A 19,852-nucleotide genomic window follows, 5' to 3' on the forward strand; every position below is an offset into this window, starting at 1 on the left:
ACGTTCAGATATGTACATTACATGATCTTGAAATGACCTTTGAGTTCAAAAATTAAATGGAAACGAAAAATTGATCCTGATGGAGAGACACATGATACGGATGAAATTTTTTTTCACGGAGTATTCGTATTATGCTTGTTTTGGAAATATTAGTTACTCGGTCCAATTGTCGTGTACTAACATGCGGATTTTCGGCTACTTTTTCCATAATAAATCTCGTATTTAATTGATTTGTAACATTATTGGTTCGCTATGCCTCTTCGTATTGACACTACCCCACTTTCAAAAAAATGCTTGACCACCTTTCCATATGTACTACGCGATGAACAGTTGCGTTTAGGAAATTTCGCTCGTTACAATCGAACAGCTTGCCTTAAACACTGATCACTTTTACCATAAATCAGAATCATATCAATTTTCTCTTGCTTTGAATAACTCATCGCGAAGGATAATATCCATAAACTGACGAACTGTTTAAAAATGATCAGATTTCTGCGGTGTCAGAAGTCATACGTAGTGTAAACGTGTTTATTTACTCTTACAGATTCCCGAACGACGTCTTCGTCTGTAAAGTCTCGACAGACAACAATTTTTAGTTTTCATTTAATTTTTGAACTCAAAGGTCATTTCAAGGTCATGTAATGTACATATCCGAATGTATTTTTACATCAGCTACACGATGCGATAAAAAAAATTATACATTTTTACGCTAGAAAACATCGATAACCTTGTAAACTTCGAAAAAAATTACCCTAGAAAAAAGAAATCTTTTGCAATAGAATGGTTTTTTTAAACCATTCAAATAGCATACAGAATATTTGTTGTACCCCCACAATTAGAGGTGATATATAGGTGGCCTTACTTCGGCGGACCACCCTGTATATACTACAGACAACGACAAAGTTCTATAAGACAAGTTATATATATTATTATAATAATAAAAATGTTTATTTATTAGTTCAACATGTCTACTATTACGTGTTAAAATACATTGATATCCCAGAATTATTTGTTATATAAAATAAAAATTGTTTTTCCTTCGCATGTACAATAATAGCTCGTTAATACAATTTTGTTGAAATGCAACTTTCTACGAAGTTAAAATTGTGTTTCGAGATTGTTGAAGATTAGATAATTTAACATTTGTCATAGTATTTCATTTTTTAACCTATTTAATTAACAAATCTAATCAAAATTTATTTTCATTACTGTCTCACTTTTGGAATTAATTTATTTAGTTCCTGAATGAAAAGTTCTGTCACCTATTTCTGAGTGATGCGGCGACCAACGTATTAAGCCAAATTCATTTAAGCGGCGTCGAATAATTCTGGCGCTAATTGCTTTATCAAGATCTGATAGTATTTCTAATATTACATATAGCGAGTTTTAATCTATTTGTCCCAGATGAGCAGTGTATTTTTCTGTCAGTTCCAACTTGTGTTTTTCGAGATACTAGTTTTCCAGCAATATTATTTATTATCACATAACGCTCAATATATACAGGATGTCCCATTTTAACTTGAACACCGTAATAACTCGAATACATGAGGTTTTAACAAAAAATGTGTCCGACAAAAGTTTTATGGTTCTGAGGGTGACAAAAGGTAGAGTTATCCATTCATGACGGCCATTTTTTAAAATCGTTGTCGATTTTTTTGTCTTCGTGAAAATTGTAACTGGTATTGAGACGAGTACAACGATTTTTCTTTTTTTTTTTTTTTATTCGGATCCTTTTGACCGAGTTACAACGCTTTAAAGTTTGTCATTTTCCAAATTCAATTTGTGTGTATGTGTCATTCACACGCAACAAAGAGGATCCTTATCACTGTTACACACGTACACGCACGCACAAACTGAATTTGGAAAATAACAAACATTAGCGCTATAACTCGATCAAAACTGATCCGAATGAAAGGAACAAAACAAAAACCGTTGTGTTCCTCCCAATGCCAGCTACAATTTTCGTTAGAGCAAGAAACTCGGTTTCCATAAGAAACTGAGAGACCACTAAATATAGACCTCAGTAATATTGGAATACCAAAGGAAGATGCACAGATTGATATAACAAAAAGAATCTTAGAAAAATGGAACCAAGAGTGGTTAATGACTAAACATACTGATCTTCACGAGTCAAGAGAAAACATTTTCAAGAAATCCTGCTGTTTCTCTGCCAAGAATAGAACAAATTCTAATAATCCGATTAAGAATAGGTCACACAAGACTAACACCTAATTACAAAAGAAAACCCCCCATACTACACAAACTGCAATACAAAAATCACAGTTAAACATATGCTAGAAGAATGTCCATTGTACGATAATATACGCGAAACAGGAAGCCAACCAAACACCCTGAAGAACAGTTTAAACGACAAGAGTTGCATACTAAAAATCGTATCATATTTACAAAGGACAAGATTAGCAGAAGAAATATAGGCCACATATAGACTGGACACTACAGTTAAATTATTAACTATATATTTTTTTTATTATTAGATGTAAGAAATTTGTTATCTAAGTATAAGTTATTATCTATGTAAATTATTTATGACTAACATATGTAATTTATAGTATGTAAAGAAAATGTAATTCACAGTGGTCGCTAATAGCATAAATTCTGATGCGACATTAAATAAATAAATTATTATTATTCGGTTTCTGTTTAAAAAAAAATAGTCGTCATAAAAAAATATCGTAAATGGCGCCATTCATAATCGAATTGATAACTCCATCTTCTGTCTCCCTTTGGAACCATAAAACTTTTATTTGAAACATTTTTTGCTAAAATCCTATGTTTTCGAGTTATCAAGGTGTCCAAGTTAAAACAGGGCAAACTGTATACCTGCATAACTCGACAACAAGCAAAATATGCCATTTGAAAATTCTTTGTTTGCCACTGTTCCTTCGGCGAAGGGAATATTCCACGGTGTATCGACAGCGTAGTATTCAAAGGAAAAAGGTTTGCGGTCTGTAGAAAATCATTCGGATCAGAGCTTCATAAAATTGTTCCGTCGAGATTCTTTTATATCCTTTGTTCTCACGATGCGAAGGGCTATTCAGAAATGACGTTGAATCGTCCTGCATTGCGGTTGTGTATGTATATTGTACATACGTCGCATCGAACGATCGCAAAGCCTCGAAAAAGGAAAAAAAAGAAGATGGAAAAGAAAGGACGAAAAAGAGTATTTAGGCACTCGGCTCGGGTGTCTCAGCAAAGGGCCAAAGGGTGCTTCTGTAGGGTTGCCGACCTTTATCCCTTCTCTTTTCCCAAACTACTACTGCGCACTTGCACATCTTCTTCCATCCCCTAGATAAACCGTCCAGTTTTCACGTTCTATCGTCGTAATACTTAGACGCTTACGCACGTGTTGAGAAACTTGCGAAATGCAATTGAAATTTGATAGTACCATGACCCCTATCGAATTTACCCTCATGATAGCTAGCAAACTAGATATCTACTCAATTACCTTGTCTTTAACAGGTCTTTTTTCTTAATCATGGACTTCAGCAAACATATACAGTGGGTGTAGAAAGTATTCGTACACCGATCAATTTCCCAAAAAACTATGTAAAATTGTAATTTATTAACTTATTTTCTATAAACAATGACAATCTACATATTCTCGGATATCTCTAGAATAGATAGATTAAAAAAAAAAATAGCTATTTATGTAAGTTGCGAAATTAACAAGAAAAAAACAATTAATCGATAGAAATGTTGAAGCAATAATTATTCGCACAACTGTTCAATTCTTAAAACTTGATTAAAAAATAAAAGAAATTTACATTAATTTATAAGTATATGTATAATACTTCCTTCGTGGGATTTCCTTTTGATTTTATAATTATTGTAACTTTTCGAAGCATTAAATTAACTAAATTATTAGTTATTCTCTATTAGAACCTTTTTTAAAAGTACTTTACTGAAAATTTGACGTTTTCTAGTTCGTACGGAGCAATAAACTAATGTGTTTACGTAACAAACTCTACTGTAAATGATCATAAGATAATTTTGTACGTCATAAGAATCGTACAAATAGTTATCGCTAGATTCTATACTTTTACCCACCTTTCGCATTGTTTTGTTAATTTCATAAATTATATTAACTAGTAAATGTTGTTTGGACTATATTTATCTTATAGACTTCCGAGAATATGTAAAACATCATTGATTATAAAAAAAAGAAGTTAAGAAAGTACAATTTCACACAAAAGTTTGTTGGGAAATTGATCGGTGTACGAATACATTCTACACCCACTGTACTTACAAGCTGATGTTTCTTCGCAATGAAAAACAAATTTGCTCTTTTCAATTATACTTTAATTTTTGCTCTTCACAGCTAGTGCAGGTGGTTTGTTCTTCACTATCGAGCCGCGCGATGTAGTCGTCGAGCAAGGAGGTCCAGCGAGATTGGATTGCGAAGCAAAAAGTAGTTTTGGGGAACCAATTATACAGTGGCGAACCGACGATGGTCAACCAATTAATTTTATTGGGGACAGTTATCGGTAAGATTATCGAATTTCAAAATGTCGCTTTACCATTGAAACATTCAGTTTCTATATTCTTTCTTTCTTGCTTGCAGATCTCAGCTAGCAAATGGAACCTTATATATTAATAGCGTTTACAGTAGTAGTCCAGAATTGACTGGAAGCTATCAGTGTTTAGCTTCCATAGATAAAGTTGGGGCAATTGTTTCTCGACCAGCTACAATTAAACTTGCAAGTTAGTACTCAGCATTATTACTTAGTCTTCTTTAGAATTATCATACTATATATTGTATTTGATATTTAGTGGACGAAATTTGTATAGGGACACTGCTTCATTTAATAGAAGAAACTAAGTATATTTTAATAAAATTTCAAAACCTTAGAAATTATATGAAGAAATGGTATAAATTAAGAAACCAATATTAGAAACCAAAAGGCTGTTTTATTTGATTCTAAACAAAATATACTATTAAAACATACAGAAAAATAGCGAAATTACAATAAAATAAACGCAGAAAAATACATACATTGATTTGTTGGAAGATCGTCTAATTCCATTGCCGAAGCAAATTATAATGACAATGTAATATTTTAATAAGATAATGCACCTGTCCACAATGCAAGAAATAGCGGTATACAAAAATAATAAGCAATATAATAACATCAAAGAGCTAAAAAACATTATAAAGCAAGAATGGAACTAAATTTATGTTATTACATTGCAATACCTAATTTGGAGTATGCAAAACAGGGTATTTCAAGTCATTAGGCGTAATGGTAAAAGTACCAGTTATTAATAATTATCATGCTTTTAATAATATATTAGTACACTGTTCGTATACAAATTTCGCAATTATTCTGTATGTTTTAATACTATATTTTGTTTATAATAAAATAAAACGGTCTTTTTGGTTTCTAATATTGATTTCTTAATTTGAACCATTTCTTCATATAATCTTTATGCTTTTGAAATTTTATTAAAATATACTTAGTTTCTTCTATTAAATACAGCAGTATCCCTATACAAATTTCGTCCACTGTATACATAAAAAAAGTGTTAAAAGACTAGAATTATATAAACAATTTTATTTTAAAGGTTTACCAGGATTCGAAAAGGAACCTCAAGACACAATGGTTTATCCAGGGCAAATTGCATATTTAAGTTGCATGCTCCCTTCATCCTCTAGCTCGTTAAGTATACAGTGGTTAAAAGACGAACATCCACTAGTGCTCGATGGTAGCCGAATGACAGTTTTACCATCAGGTATATATTATCTGAGCTAATGCAGCTGCAGCAAAAGTTTCACTATATTCATGCAAAAGATACTAACGATTCTCTTCAATGCTGAATAGGTGCATTGGAGATTGATGACGTTAACATACAAGATATTGGATCGTACAGATGTAACGCTAGTAGTTATGGACAATATAGACTCAGTAATAAAGCACAATTAGGATTATTGACAAGCGATATTGGTTAGTATGATTCTTAAAAGTTGTTATAACATAAGATGCATTGTCGATGAAAGAAAAAAAACTTTATCCAGAAGTTACGAAACTATATGAAAGGTAGTCCTGTAAAGAATAGAAACAATTTCTGCACAAGCTTTATAGACAAAATATTTTTGTTGCAATTATTTTAATTAATTCAGGATTAAGTTGCTTTCGTTGATTTCAATTGACCTTATTTTTCACTCATTTTCACTCAGCATATTTATCAAATTCATAAAATACATGAGTAGTATAGTTAATACAATGTAACGCTACCTTAATTCCTTAACTTTGTATTATAGATCAAGAAAGCACACCACCAGTCTTCATTGCTAAACCGTTGCAACAAGAAGTTATCGAAGGATCCACGGTAACCCTCGAGTGTGCTGCTAATGGTTATCCAAAGCCAAGTATACTTTGGTTGAAAGATGGTGTTGCGATTGATTTTGCATCTCTCGATTCTAGGTGTGCAATTAGAATTTATTTACGTAACGAGGAAATAGGAATACTTAAAATAGAGATAATGAAACTAAAATTTTAATCTTTATACAAGTCGCATTTATTATCTAGGTACCGTCAAGTTGCTGCATCCAGTCTTGTAATTAGTAATGTACGAGAAATAGATGACGGTTCATATCAATGTCGTGCGGAAAACGAAGTCGAAACATTGGATGCAGCCGCTGATTTAATTGTACAAGGTATTTGATTTTGACATTGCACACAGTGATTATTTTATTTTTTTATCTTTTGTCTTCGAATACTAACGTACTTTCGTTTCACGTTTAGTCCCACCAAGATTTATAAAAATGCCAGAAGATAAGGTAGCTAGCGAGCATCAAGATTTAGAATTTGAATGCGAAATCTATGGGAAGCCAGAGCCAAAAATTACCTGGCTCAAAAATGGAGAGCGTATCACTTTCAGTGAATACTGGCAAATCATAAATGGGTAAGTCTTTAATCCGTAATTCGTTATGATGAACCAAAAATGAACAATATCACCAGGTAAATTTTTCTTCGTGCAATTACTTCCAGTAGTTACCTTAGAATTAACGGCCTACTAGCTATAGATGCTGGAATTTTTCAATGTATCGGAACAAATTCTGCCGGAAGTATACAAGCTGCAGCACGTCTAACAATTAATCAACCTAGTGAGTATTTGTTTTATAGTTTAAGACATCTGTATGAAACTTTTCACGCATACAGTGGGTGTAGAAAGTATTCGTACATCGATCAATTTCCAAAAAAACTATGTAAAATTGTAATTTATTAACTTATTTTTTATAAACAATGACATTCTACATATTCTCGGATATCTCTAGAATAGATAGATTAAAAAAAAATAGCTATTTATGTAAGTTGCGAAATTAACAAGAAAAAAACAATTAATCGATTTACTGTTTAATTTTTAAAACTTCATTAAAAAAAAAGAAATTTACAATTAATTTACAAGTATATAATACTTCCTTCATGGGATTTCCTTTTGATTTTATAATTATTGTAACTTTTCTAAAGATTAAATTAACTAAATTGTTAGTTATTCGAAGTGGGATCTTCTTCAATTTCTCTATTAGAGCCATTTTTTAAAAGTACAATACTTTACTGGAAATTTGATGTTTTCTAATTCGTACGGAGCAATAAACTAATGTGTTCTTACAAACTCTACTGTAAATGGTTCGTCATAAGAATCGTAGAAATACTTATTACTTTTATACTTTTACCCACTTTTCGCATTTTTTTGTTAATTTCACAAATTATATTAACTAGTAAATGTTGTTTGGACTATATCTATCTTAGAGACTTCCGAGAATATGTAAAATATCATTGATTATAAAAAAAAGACAAGTTAAGTATCTACAATTGCAAACAAAAGTTTCTTGGGAAATTGATCGGTGTACGAATACATTCTACACCCACTGTATATTTTTGGACATTTAAATTCGACGTAGCGACAGTTTTCCATACATACGTATCAGTTTATTAATTTATAGTTTTCTCGTTTAATTTATACACATTATCAAATATGCATAATTTCTTACTTTTGTTTTTCTTAGAAATTTTAATTTTATCTTTATTTCTTTTTTTCCATATGCGTTTCCTCCTCGTTAACTGTGTTGCATGCTAACAAATGTATCCAGGAAAGGCAAATTCCCATAGGACAACTACTCCAAAGACAGCTCCCAAAAAAAAATTACTGTTGCATCGTCAATTGTACAATAAAACGTGGCAACATCCGAGCACTCTTTTGGGCCACACGCTATCTGCGTTCACACCCAATCCACCGCTTTCCATTAGTCCCTCCGACGATCCCGCGGATCTTCCTGGGTCTGTTAGATTTCCCAATTCCTTTTACGACCCGAAATCCCCTTTTGTAGGCGACACATACAGCCTGGAGTCGAAAGAAGGAAGCGTCCCGTCAGCTCCAAGGAGTCTAAGCCTCGTCATTGTCACCGCCAGATTTGTAACTTTACGGTGGCAAGAACCAGAAAGCACAAACGGAGATATTCTAAATTACTATATTTATTACAAACAAGAAGGTGCTCAAAGGTGATGATCGTCTTTCGATAAACCTGCTAGTAACTTGTTCCCAAAAATGTTTCGTTCGTAATAATAAAAAATCTTACAGAGAAAGAATACATTCGCAACTAAAATTAGAAGCAATGATATCGGGGTTACAACCCAGCACGACGTATGAATTTCGAGTGGTTGCTTTAAATGCGAGAGGTCCTGGAATGTCGAGCGATGTATTACAAGTCACTACACTTACAGAGGTCTGTTCAGAATTCTAAAAATGACTAGCAAACGGTCGATTGAGTTTCTTCCTAACTGAGATTCTACTAATCTATTATAACAGGCCAATGTTCCCGGACCTCCACTGAACTTGGAAGGCTATGCGACAAGCAGCGTGAGCATTGCTTTATCTTGGGAGAAGCCACAAGTTGTTAATGGCAGAATTTCTAAATTCATAATCACATTTGTAGAGGTATACAGCATTTACATTTAGCTATAAATAATTACTACGTTATAAATGAGACACTGTTTTCAAAAATGAGAATTTTATTATTTTATTTAAAGGGTGACAATGAGGAAGTAACGCGTGAAACCATTAGTACCATGCACGAATTGGTAGATCTCGTGCCTTATACAGAATACAGTATTAGAGTTCAAGCTGTAAACGAGAACGGCCCTGGCGCGTTTAGTAGAGATATTATAGTGCGGACTTACAGTGCACAGCCTACTCAACCACCACACAATGTTACAGTAGAACCAGCTAGTCCTACAGTGCGTATCGTGTTTATAATTTTATATTGGGTTGTCCGGAAAGTCCATGTCGATTTTTGGTAGGTGGTACAGGTCTGAATATATCGAAGTGGTTGAAAACAAATAACATGTATACATCCCTTAAAAGGTGGAAAGGTTGTGGAACAACCAATTCAATATAATATAATTCAATAAATATATATTAAAATTCAAACGTGTTTTTGAATTTTCCTTAGAAATTGGCACGAACTTTCCGGACAACCTAATACAACTGTCACCAAATTCTAGAATATCACTGAAAATTTTCTCGTTTTCAATAGAGTATTATAATAAGGTGGGAACCACCACTCGAAGGTCAAAATGGAATTATCACTGGTTATAAAATCCGTTATCGTCGACAAGATCGAAGTTCACAGCCGGTCACTATAACGACTGAAGGAAATCAACGATCAAAAGTGCTAACAGGACTTGAGAGACATGTTGGCTACCAAGTTCGTATATGTGCCTTAAATGTGAACGGAACGGGACCTTGGACAGAATGGATACAGATCGAGACGTATGAAACTGAGTCGGATGAAAAAAGAGTACCAAATACACCCAGCAATTTAAGAAGTTAGTGTGTTTATTTGTTAGTTTAAGGGGCGACAGTAAACAATCGTCGTTGATATTGCAATAATATTAAACACATTTTGAACGCGCATTTTACAGCAAAAGTGATGTCAGATTACATACAAGTGTATTGGAACCCACCAAAGGATCAAAGTATTAAAGTAAAAGGATATAAACTTGGTTGGGGAAAAGGTGTCCCTGATGTTGAAATACAACTTATTGATGGGAAAGAACGTTCTTTCACTATAGAGCAATTAGGTGAATATCTGTGTCATACATTATTTCATATGATACATATAAAACGTATTAGATGAAGAATTGTATGTTTTCTGTTTGTGTGTTAACTTCAGAACCAATGACAGAGTACGTTATATCATTAAGAGCAACGAATGATGCCGGTGACGGTCAACCTGCATATGCAAATGTCAGAACAACCGAACGTTCTGTGTCTGAATCTTCTGTGCCTTTGATACCACCGGTTGGTCTTAAAGCTGCCGTTCTCTCGGATACTACAGTAGTACTATATTGGACTGACACAACATTATCAAAATCTCAAGTACGTTGACCGAATACATATCAGTTTTACAAGTACCTAGATCTAAACCAATCAATTTTATTAATGAATAATCATTTTTCAGGTCGTAACGGATGATAGATATTACGTGGTGCGTTACACGCATCATCATAGCAGCAGCCCACGCTATAAATATCATAATGCCACTGATCTTAATTGCATGATACATGATTTGAAACCGAACACGCTGTATGAATTTGCAGTAAAACTTGTTAAGGTATTTATAATTTATTATCATATATGATAATATTCATAGATATGTACGAATCTTCATTTCAATTATTGTTTCAGGGGAAGCGAGAATCGCCATGGAGTATGGTTGTTTCGAATCAGACTCAAGAAGCTGCACCGAGTTCTGCGCCAAGGGATTTGATAATACAAAGTATCGAAGACCGTCCAGTATCGGTTTTACTACGATGGCAACCCCCTAAACAACCTAATGGACCAATTACAGGTATTTCTTAACATTTTTAATAGAAACGGGAAGTTTACAGTGAATTAAATTAAATGAATTTCTTTTAGGATATATTATTTTTTATTCTACCGATAATACAAAGTGGGATCGCGACTGGTTAATCGAAGCTGTTATCGGCGATAAAACTGAATTCATTGTGAAGAGCCTTAAACCGAGTACAACTTATTACTTCAAGATACAAGCACGCAATTCGAAAGGATATGGCCCATTTTCTACAACTGTGCCATTCAAGACACCTCAAAGTAAATATATCAATTTCACACGTAAACGTAGATGCACGTATTCGATGATTTGTTGGTTTCAGCAGTTTGTTTAGTATTGTGTAAAGTGTTATTATCTATAGTAACTATTATTTCTGTTTATATCGTATGTACAATATCGGTGTGTTGATTATTGTGTTAATTTTTTATTTCCATGCTAGGCAATGGCATGGATGTCTATGATGAATTACATGATCGAGGTAAGATTTATTCTCCTTTAGATTATTGTTCGTCATATTAGCATCATAATTAGTCATATTGCATGTATTTTAGAGTAGTGAATGTTGAAGTAATGTGAATATGCAATTTGAATATATGTAATGCAATATGTATACTATGTTAGAATTAGTCCATTACGATGCAATTTTATACCATTTTCTGTACTTAGTGACAGCTCAAACATCACTAAACAATTAATTTAATTTGCAGATGGACGAGGACTCTCGAATATACTAATTTATATTATTGTGGGCTGCTCTATTGTTCTCATTACTGGTGTAGCAGTTGTAGTGGTAGTGATGTGCTGTAAGCGAAATCCGGACACGCCTGATCGAAAAAAGAGGTATGATGTTGTAATAATGTATACTACTGCCAGTGAAAAGTTTGAAACATCCTTCGATTTTATTAAAACATACTTTTTAAGAATGAGTATTTTAACACATTCAGTTTTAACTACGAATCTCACTCGTCTGACTGAATTAATTTAATGTGAAAAAATATTCTTAATAAAGTCAGTATATGTCCGCAAAAGGGTCTATTTTCATAAAGATCGAAAGGCATTTCAAAGTTTTGAATGGCAGCGTATGTATACGATTATAATTTTAGTATAGAACATTTGTTTTACGAATATGCTGTCACATTTGAAACGGTGTAGTTACATGAAAGATGTGAATCAAAAGACAAACATCAAGCCACCAGATTTGTGGATTCATCATGATCAGATGGAGCTTAAAGCTCTTGAGAAGTCTTCGATAAACGGAGAGGCGTCTACTAGTGGTGTGGCTAGTAACACGCTTCCTAGACCAAGTAATCAGGATTATAATCAAGAGAATGTCCACGGAAACTCTAGTTCATTGGATAAGCGTACTTACGTACCAAGTTATATGGGTAAGTTTTGCGAAATAATACTACATATAAAAATATCTTGACATTTAGACACAGCTGCACAGTATTTTGTTCGCCTAATTGAATTTCTCACGACGTATTTTTTCATTATTACTTCTAACATAATTAAATACACACGCTTAATGATTTCCAATTTATTATCAATACTTTAGTTAACGTTTGTCACCTTGAATGAAATATTTTATTTTGTTTCCTGTTTTCCTGATTTTCGTGTTCGGTTTTTGTTCGTCCACTCGATATTAGGTAACACTGACGAGAAGTGCTCAACCCTGAGCAGGCAGCATAGTCGAGGAAGCCACAAACCTAAACTCATTACACTTCCTGTTGACAGTGCGTCTTTACATCAACGTAAGTAATAGTACACACGTCCGTTAAGTGGCAAGAGAGGCCTAATCTCTTGTGTTTGTAGCGATGTCAATTGTTTTATGATAAATTAACGAAACATTACTTCATTTTATAGCATACATCATAAATAACAAGAATTCATTATGAATCTTGCTCCCTTAAGAAAATTTCTTTAAAGATGAAACGTACCAAAGTCTATACGCAGTGCTGAAAACTGAAAACTGAAAACATTTGATGAAATAAAATATATTCCGTTCAGATTACAAATACTATTGAAATGTCTTATCTTCGAAGAAATTAAATATAAATGTTTAAACTATGTGACAAACTTCTTGACCTGTTACAGCAATAGCAACGGCAACACCGATCGTGAATACAAGTATGTCGCAGCCAACGATACATACTTCCTGCAGTGACACGCCATCCGTGAGACAAAATTATCCACGAACAGTGGCACAGTATAGCTTAAGTCGAGCTCACATTACGTTGGAGCCAACACCCGAATCAAGTCCAGATTCTTGTAACATCTCGAGTTCTTACGAGCCGTTGCAGAGCCAAGTAAGATTTCTATGAGAATACTGATATTTCCCTTTTCATAAAGAATCAACATTTATGCGAACAATTTCCGTTTAAAGCAATTATCGTACGGCACCAGCGGCCAGCCGTATACCGGGAGTACTCAATACGCTCCGGGTCATTATGGTAACAGTAATCAACCAGCGAGTGGTAGCGGAGGAACAGACGGTAGTGGCAGCAGTAAAAGGTTGCAGGGTCATCCTTTGAAAAGTTTTAGCGTGCCAGCACCTCCACCTCAATCTGCGCCTTCGACACCGGCTCAACAAAAACATGGTGGTTGGTTTAGTTTTATTTTAATCATTTTTATCTCATTAGAGAAGAATGTTACGGCTGTGTAGCTGGAGATTTTGTTGATACTTGGAGTAACCAATCTAAAGATGGAATTATGATATTCTCTACAATATTTCGTTTTATTTATTTATAAACGGACAAACCCATTATTATACAAAAAAAAAATGAGACATTACAGGGTTGTCACAATTCCGTTGTTCATTGTTACATATTAGCACAGTAACATAATAACATTATAACATAATATAATTAGCATAAAAGTCTATAACTTTAATTTTGTCAAGAGGTTTCAAACTCGAGTTTCTCTATAATATCATCAAAATATTCGGTAACACACCTGTTAGTATCATCATAGATGTATTGCGACGTTCTTTTTATTTTAACAGTTTCTCAAGTTACCGTAAGACCCACGATGTCTGGCAGTCCGTATAAGAAGCCACAAAGTTCTACGCAATTAGCAAAGAATCGATTAGCTTCGGTTTCGAATCCGGTACACACATCGGAAGAAGTTGAACGGTTAAAGGTAACGGTCATTTTATTTAAATTCTACGTTTGAACGATGTAAATCTGGGAAGAATATCTTTTAGTCCTGTATTACAAAAGTCCAAATGAATCAAATATTATTATATAAATTAATGTAAATTTTTCTTACTAGTAGTTTATGCAAGGTAAGGTTTTTCATTAGTTTCATTGTTTTTTATAGCCTTCTTACAGTACTGAAGAACTGAATCAAGAGATGGCTAATTTAGAGGGTCTCATGAAAGATTTAAATGCCATAACAGCGTCTGAGTTTGAGTGTTAGAAGGGGTTCCTAAACCTTGTGCCATCTCAATTCGATAGACTGCAATGATACATTCTCAATGTTAGTATCTGAGAGACAGGTATGACGATGACATTACACGATGAAACTCTTCGAAAAGATCATGTTTAGGCGTACGGAAATACAATGCAATTGGCAATGGATATTCGAGGAGCCGATGAACGGCGTTAAAATCGAACATCCTAAACAGTTTGCCTGAAAATTATCATCCCAGTGTCATTGGACTAGATCGAGTGTTTCCTAGTCAATTTGCTTTTTCCTCCGGTACTAACGTTGCCTTTTTTTTTTACGGCGAAACACAAAGTATACTTGCCAATGTAATTTGACACTGCCACATTTTTATAGTAACCTTGCATTCTGCAAGTTCGTGGTGGTCATACATCTGGAAAGTGTTAAAATACGCTACGAGCGTTTGATAGTGTATTCTTAAGTGCGATTGCACACAGCGTGTGCAAAGTCGATCAAACCGAAAGGATACCAATAAGTTGGAATCTTATCTAGGATCCATTTTGGCAAATTAGAATATGTTTTAAATTAACGATTTCATGGATTCGTAACGAAGAGAAACGGTTTTAACGTTTCTCAAGTCTTAAAAATGATTGGTAACCATAATGATTGCCTTTTGTATGCTTCGGTGAAAATGACGATCTTGCCCAAACGATTCGTACTATATCCAAAAACTCACGTGTTCTGCCATGATTATATAATCTATACTCGTAAGAGTACATTTTCTATATCGATACTATCAACTGCCATACTTACGCTAGGGATGGCGAGATTACGTGAGTCTCTTAATCGAACAATTTATGGTTCAGTGTGTAACGTGAGAAGTAGAAATATTCTTTCTATTTTTTTATGTCATAATTTTTTTTTATAACAATTTTGATAACAGGCTTTGTACAGTTCAGTACTTTCAAGCTAGTTAATTAGTATTAATCAATTTAAAAGGCAACAGATCGTTAAGGAGTTTTATCCACTACAACCGGACATTTGTAAATTGTACCGAACGAGTTGCCTGTGATTCTATGAATTTTATTTATCAGGCTGAAATTCGCCACGTTGTCAAGACCTTAATATTTTTTGAACGCTGTGTAACGGCCTTAAAATGTATGTATTAAATTGCCCTATACTCAGTGGCTTCGGCAGCTTGCTAAGGAATTCCGTTGATTTACGGGAAAATATACGTCTATACTCTTAAACCAACAATGTAGTATTACGATCTCATCAAGAAACATTATTTTAAAATTAAACGTGAACATCGAGTGTGGATATTACGATAAGCTGTACAGCATTACGAAAGAAACCGCGATTCGATCTTTGCAAAAAGGACGATAGTAATTTTCTCGTCGAGTAATAATATGTATTTACTGTTTCGATAGTTAATTTATCTTAACAATTACGTTTTAAACGCCCGGTTAAGCCTACGTACGTAGCGGTCTAATTATTAGAATAAATTCAATTCAAGAGTCATTTTTTATACGAAATATTTTTTAACTGATATTTACAAATTGTTACTTGTAAGGTATATACGTTGTTTCGTTTAAAGACACTCGCAAACGACTGGACGTATTTTGCAAAGAGCAATGGATCGAATTTTTCTATCACTCGATTATCAGATTGATACGCGTATTTACAGTGAAATTAAGTAACAACTTTTTACCATATCCGTCGAGATATAAATATACATCCTTCCACTGCTAGGAATTTGCTACGTATAAATTTTGTACACGTTTTACTGCGATAACGGTCTCTTTAGTATTAATGAAAGGGAGACTCCGAAATGCAGGATAATTAAACAATTAATGCGTAATATAACGAGAAACGCGATCGAGAGCAACGGCGCTTGTAGTATTCCGTACTATACCATCTTTTTAAGCACTTTCGTATTTTCCTAACGTTGAATATATTGTACAAAAGTTCTATTAAAGGACAACGAACCAACGACAGTTTCCGTTGTGGCAAAAAATCTAACACGGATACAGTACAAAGCAATATGTGATACTCGTACAGGAATTGTCCACTCAACGTCTAGAGTATTGCATATTACTCGAATATTTTCTGCTACACGGGAAATACCACCCATTTGGAGCAACACGAAAGCGAACAAGTTCTTTTGTCGTCGGCTTAGCTCACTTAAGGTAACGCGAGTAGTATTAAATCATTCGTACACGTATATTCAACTATAACGAGAATAACGTTCATTCTTCGATCACATTTTGTTTAAATACATGGATTTATAAGCAAAGCGGCTGTATGCTTAACGACGATACGAAAATATTCTAAGTAGTTTCGAATATTTTTTACTCACTTCAAAGTCTGAAGTATTTTATAAACTTTTATGATTGGCACTAACGAAAATACGGGAGTATGCGTGAGCTATACCGATAAAGGAAAGAACAGCTTGTACATTAAGTATAAATATACATATGTAATATATCCATCAGATTTGTAACTATCGCGCTGTTCAAAGGGTGATTAGCTCTTTGTAATTAAAAGAAACGGGCCTACGAGACGGTCTCGCGGAAATATTTTACCACAAAAGTATAGTAGGATAGTTATATATAAATAGTATATATAGTATATATTTATGTATATCATTATTATTTATTGATTTTTATGTACGCACGGAATATTAAGGATAAACGAATGTTAACGAGATGTAGATGCTGGTTGCTTTTCATCATTTCTATCGAAATCATTGCAATCATCATCGTCATTACCGTCATTGTCGTCATTCTCATACCATTTTCTCATTACTATTCTAATACCATTTTTCTCATCGTCTGTCATCGTTCTTTTCTTTATTCGACGATTTGTGAATTTGTTAGGGTTAATATCAAAGTTCGACGATAATCAAGACTAAAAAAAAAAGCTACAGGCCACTGAAGTATGTAAATAGAACACCGCCACTTTATAAGATAATTAAGTATTTATAGACATATATAAATATACACAGCCATTATAAAATATAATTATTATATTTGTACGATACGCATAAGGCAGCCATCTCCAATGAAACATTCATAACAAGTGTGTGATAATATTTGTAAAACTTGATATCCAATAAACAATCTTATGTTCTTTACAAATCGTCGTTCCAGATTTGTTTCGTTCTCGATTAATAAAGGGTTTTATATGAAGAGGAGAAAAAAGTGATGGAAAGGTGAAGAAAGATTATTGAAAAGGAAAAAAATTATCGCAAAACTTTCTCGATAAATCACTTGGCTTGTTAATTACAAAACAGAATATGGTACCTTCCACGTTATTATATTCACATTAGAAACTGACACGCTTCTTTCTCGTTTCTCCGTCAAACTAAAAAATGGAGCAAACACCTGTCAGCCTTTCCCGAAATCGTAATCATGACATTTGTTTACAATCAATTTACAAAGAACGGAACGTCGTACCTCGAAGTTTGTTACAAAGAAACAACACAACGCTCGCACGCTACACCTCTTTCGGTTCGGTGTTCGGTTCGCATATAGGTGATATTACTAAACGCATCTCAGTCTAAGGTATAGGGTGACGTTCGAATATACAAATACTAAATCTATCTTCGGCTCATTATAAGGAAAAAATATATCCATGGTTTGGATCATTGATATGCGAACGTCACAAAAAAAATTTTCCAAAGGATCTTGGTTAAAATCCCTTTCACGGAATCCATTAAGATGAAGGTCCTCTAAATACCTTCGAGGGTACATACTCAATTTACTAAATCTCCTGCTATGCGTTTGATAAAGTGCATACTATTAAATAATTCCATTAAGATGAAGGCCCTCTAAATAGTTCATTCAAATTTTGAAACCTTCGAGGGTACATACCCGATTTACTAAATCTCCTGCTATGCGTTTGATAAAGTGCATACTATTAAATAATTTAATAAATTTATTCCAAATTGGAATATTATTTTTTCGATCCGAAATGGTCCTATTATTTACTGTATTAAATAAATAATTAATTTCCGATAAAAACAGCGGTATCTTTTGCAGTAGTTGTTAGCTTCAAACTTTTACATGCGCTTTGTGACTCGAAAACGTTCATAAGATACATGGTACTGGACAACGACTTTGAAAAGGCCTTGCACAATGGCTTACGCTAATTTTTTTAATTTTGCTTGGAACTACATGTTCTTACGTCAACTTCCTCAAACATTTGAAAGGGTATGGATATGGGACCATTTTGCAATTTTATTTACGTCTATGGAATAAACAAGATCCTTCGTAAGCATTTTAAAAAATGAGGCGAATCAAACAGTGGTACAACCGTTTGAGTGTTCATCATTATGTAACCCTCATGGCTTCTCTATCTGTACCGGAGGCTAAAAATTTCAGAAGATTATCTTTTATACCTGATATGATAGGTCAGTTCAAAGTTTCTGCTTGTAGAAGCATACATACGACATACACAAGCATACACAAAAACCATAATGTATCAATTTTTACGCATGTGGTCTTTACATTTGTATTGACAGAGTAAATAATTTATTCATTAACGCATGTGTTGTTCGGTGGACATGAAGATAGAGGGATAGATAGAGTAGGATAGACGTAGACTTAGTGACGAGGGAAAATTTAGCGGAAAGTTAAGAGAAAATGAATGGGGGAGATAAGAGAGTTGAGGCCCATCCGCATCTGGTTGGCAAATATGTTTGGAGACAAACTAGAACCGAATAGACCAGTGCTAAACAAGATACTGAAAGAATAGACCAGTGCTAAACAAGATACTGAAAGAATAGACCAATGCTAAACAAGATACTGAAAGAATAGACCAGATGTCGTGAATAGGGAAAGAAGTTGGGAAGAGAAGAGTCTACACGAATGTTAATTTTGTACGATTGTACTTTGACGCCACAATATTGTTACTTATTCAATACATTTTAATTTTCCAGAGCATTGTCATTTGCTTGGTTGTTTTTTCAGTTCTAGTTTTGCAACATTATTTACAATAATAATAATAATAATAATAATAATAATAATAATAATAATTTAACAATGGGGAAGATGACAAAAACATTAAAAAAAAATATACTAAATATATATATATATATTTATCTTATTATATATATATTATTTATCTTATTATGAATGAAAAAATATAAAGTTCCATTTAAATAAATTTAGTATATATCTTGTTTTTGTTTAAGTTCCTTCTATCGATTGCACAGATTTAAACAAAAGTGTATGTTATGAAGTAGCATTCAAAGATTTTACACAAAAACTATGGTAATTATACCAGAAGTACATAAATGTTTAAGAAAAGGGTATAGCCGGGTTTGGGGGTCAAAAGTGCCCTTAGACCGATTTCGATTCGCGATGATGTATTCGATAGGTTATCAAAAAAGACTAATCTGTGCCAAGTTTCAAGTTCCTATCTCGACGAGTGGGGGAGTAAACAAGAAAAAACAAAAATCACGATTTTGACCAATTTCTCTTGTCCTGCTGCATGAAAAATTTTGATAAAAATCAGAGATATTCCAGTTAGTGAGGCACATATTCCAGAATTCTTTCAGATTTTTCAGTTTAAAATCCAAACTGTGAA

At 33.6% G+C, this 19,852-nt stretch overlaps 1 protein-coding gene across 5 annotated transcripts in view; it reads left to right on the forward strand.

Annotated features, from left to right (window-relative positions):
* The window catches only part of LOC128896463 (neogenin), a 29,760-nt gene extending 15,052 nt beyond the window's left edge, over positions 1 to 14,708 (forward strand). Inside the window, exons 2-27 of one of the 5 annotated variants that reach the window (XM_054159823.1) lie at positions 4,340 to 4,505; positions 4,583 to 4,722; positions 5,584 to 5,751; positions 5,841 to 5,963; positions 6,281 to 6,443; positions 6,549 to 6,676; positions 6,765 to 6,924; positions 7,014 to 7,126; positions 8,114 to 8,522; positions 8,602 to 8,746; positions 8,830 to 8,958; positions 9,051 to 9,257; positions 9,557 to 9,848; positions 9,945 to 10,103; positions 10,196 to 10,401; positions 10,484 to 10,636; positions 10,711 to 10,873; positions 10,942 to 11,136; positions 11,316 to 11,354; positions 11,584 to 11,716; positions 12,029 to 12,261; positions 12,523 to 12,627; positions 12,971 to 13,182; positions 13,260 to 13,476; positions 13,878 to 14,014; positions 14,195 to 14,708. In XM_054159823.1, the coding sequence (XP_054015798.1) occupies positions 4,340 to 4,505; positions 4,583 to 4,722; positions 5,584 to 5,751; positions 5,841 to 5,963; positions 6,281 to 6,443; positions 6,549 to 6,676; positions 6,765 to 6,924; positions 7,014 to 7,126; positions 8,114 to 8,522; positions 8,602 to 8,746; positions 8,830 to 8,958; positions 9,051 to 9,257; positions 9,557 to 9,848; positions 9,945 to 10,103; positions 10,196 to 10,401; positions 10,484 to 10,636; positions 10,711 to 10,873; positions 10,942 to 11,136; positions 11,316 to 11,354; positions 11,584 to 11,716; positions 12,029 to 12,261; positions 12,523 to 12,627; positions 12,971 to 13,182; positions 13,260 to 13,476; positions 13,878 to 14,014; positions 14,195 to 14,293 (4,394 nt within the window). In that variant the 3' untranslated portion in view covers positions 14,294 to 14,708. Of the gene's footprint in view, positions 1 to 4,339; positions 4,506 to 4,582; positions 4,723 to 5,583; positions 5,752 to 5,840; positions 5,964 to 6,280; positions 6,444 to 6,548; positions 6,677 to 6,764; positions 6,925 to 7,010; positions 7,127 to 8,113; positions 8,523 to 8,601; positions 8,747 to 8,829; positions 8,959 to 9,050; positions 9,258 to 9,556; positions 9,849 to 9,944; positions 10,104 to 10,195; positions 10,402 to 10,483; positions 10,637 to 10,710; positions 10,874 to 10,941; positions 11,137 to 11,315; positions 11,355 to 11,583; positions 11,717 to 12,028; positions 12,262 to 12,522; positions 12,628 to 12,970; positions 13,183 to 13,259; positions 13,477 to 13,877; positions 14,015 to 14,194 lie in introns of all 5 variants that reach the window. The other 4 variants (XM_054159822.1, XM_054159827.1, XM_054159826.1 and 1 more) reach the window with 4 other exon arrangements.
* The last annotated feature ends 5,144 nt before the right edge of the window (positions 14,709 to 19,852 follow it).

Source organism: Hylaeus anthracinus, unplaced genomic scaffold, assembly GCF_026225885.1.
Source record: "Hylaeus anthracinus isolate JK02 unplaced genomic scaffold, UHH_iyHylAnth1.0_haploid 1, whole genome shotgun sequence".
NCBI classification, from domain to species: Eukaryota; Metazoa; Arthropoda; class Insecta; order Hymenoptera; family Colletidae; genus Hylaeus; species Hylaeus anthracinus.